Source organism: Lipotes vexillifer, unplaced genomic scaffold, assembly GCF_000442215.2.
Source record: "Lipotes vexillifer unplaced genomic scaffold, Lipotes_vexillifer_v1.1 scaffold627, whole genome shotgun sequence".
Taxonomy (NCBI): Eukaryota; Metazoa; Chordata; class Mammalia; order Artiodactyla; family Lipotidae; genus Lipotes; species Lipotes vexillifer.
Window position 1 is genome coordinate 1,586,917 of NW_006787891.1, and position 1,912 is coordinate 1,588,828.

Below are 1,912 nucleotides of genomic sequence, written 5' to 3' on the forward strand. Positions count from 1 at the left end.
GTTCTCCCTCCCACCCGCCCCGCAATACCTCCACCTAACAATTCCTATGGATGAGAAACCCAGTCCAGTTCTCACCAGCCCATCAGCCTCCAGAGTTGTGACAGGAGAGGGAGAGACTTAATTCCTACTGGCTTATTTACTTCTAAGACCTCTCAGAAAAATGGAGGGCCTAATTACCTGCTCGATTGCTTTTGGCCATCTAAGGTAATAAAATTGAGAAATATTTTCATACAGCTGACTCTTCTTGAGGAACATAAAGTCACTTCTAACTCATTTATTATAGGCAGTATGTTCTAATATAAAACAGCATTCTTTCGGACACGACCCATCACTCTGTTTAGCTCGACTTCCTCTTCCCCAGAATTCCACCTCTTTACCTCTACCCTAAACTGACTATATAGATTCCAGCCTCTCCACCTCCAGCCCATCTTGCACTTTTCTGACAGTTGGCTTTCTAAAAAGCAGATCTGCCAACACCATACCTCTACTTATAATTCCTTCAATGACTTCCTGATACTTAATGGGATAAAGGCCAGGTTCATTAGTCTGGCATCCTAAGTGCTTTCAGTTGGTTTCCATCTTTTTTACCAGCTTCATCTGGCTCTACCACTTGTCCACAAACTCAGCTCCAGCCATATAAAACTTACTTGGTGAACTCCTGTTTATTCATCAAGGCCCACCTCGAATGTTACTTCCTTACCTGAGGCTTCCCTGGAAGAATTCATTGTGTTTCCCCTGTGTCCTCACCTCCGTGGCCAGGTGCCTGTGACAGCACCCACTAGTTCATATCACACTTCAGTTGCTGACTGGTCTTTCCCCGCTACTAGAGAAGGAGCCCTTCAGGAAACAAGGAAACTGTATCGTTCATCTCAATATCCACAGGACTGGCCCAGAGCTTGTTTGGGGGCAAAAAAAATCACTGTTTAATGTTTAACCTGGCAAAAAATTCCTATTTGAAAGGGAGTTAAAGAGCTATATATAGGGATCACTTCTGGTGGAGAGAGATGAGGAACTGCTGCATGGTGGATGTAACTTTGGAGAGAGTAGAACTTCAACAGCAAAAGCTGAGGAAGGTGTTTAATCTAGAAGGGAGAACAAGAGAAAAGGCACACAAACAGGAAAGTGTAGGGGCATACTGAGGAGTGAAAAATAAACAATGATGTGGTTTTTTTTGTTTTTTTGATTTGTTGATCATGCTTGGTACTGTGCTAAGCACGTTTTGTAATCAACCCTTAATCTTCACAGCAACCTTGAAAGGTAAGAAATTTAGGCTTAGAGAGCTTAAATAATTTGCCCAGTCTTACAACTTGGAGAGGGAGAATGAAACTCAAAAGGGAGCTGCTGGTTTCCTGAGCCGAGCTCTTGACTATCCCACAGTCCTGCTGAGCTAGTTGTTGTTAATGATCCAGGCCCGTGATTTCTTTTGTTTCCTCTCTTCTCTGCTGGAAACTTTGCATGTGCAAGGTTAATTTTTGTGTCTCTTATTACAGGTGCACTGAAATTTTAAATTTACCTTCTGCAGCTCGGAGATTGTTCAGTGAAAAGGGGAAGGAAATCTTTGCCCTAAAAGACCTTCAAAGAGATGAACTGGTAAAGACATGAGCGTGAAACTGGAAATATTAATATATTGATACTATTAAAAGGAAGGTGTTTTTAAATATAAGACTTCAAGCACCATTTTTTTCCTGTTATTTTTTCTCAGAATTATCCTAATTCAGCAACCATCAGAAAGTAATAAGAATAGCTGATTGTTGAGCGTTTACTATGTGTCAGGCATGATTTTCAGAGCTGTATGTAATAGAACTCATTTAATGCTCATCACAACCCCTTTTATAAATGAGGGCAGAAACTGGAGAGGACCACATTATTAACCACTTGTGGTTTCTGCCCTACTCTTTTTTTTTTTTTTTTT

The 1,912-nt window shown here is 41.1% G+C and overlaps 1 protein-coding gene across 1 annotated transcript in view; it reads left to right on the plus strand.

Moving 5' to 3' along the window:
* LOC103076114 (doublecortin domain-containing protein 5-like) overlaps positions 1-1,912 on the plus strand; it is a 250,403-nt gene that overhangs the window by 182,770 nt on the left and 65,721 nt on the right. Inside the window, exon 13 of the mRNA XM_007460935.1 lies at positions 1,491-1,590. Coding sequence (XP_007460997.1) covers positions 1,491-1,590 — 100 coding nt within the window. The remainder of the gene's footprint in view (positions 1-1,490; positions 1,591-1,912) is intronic.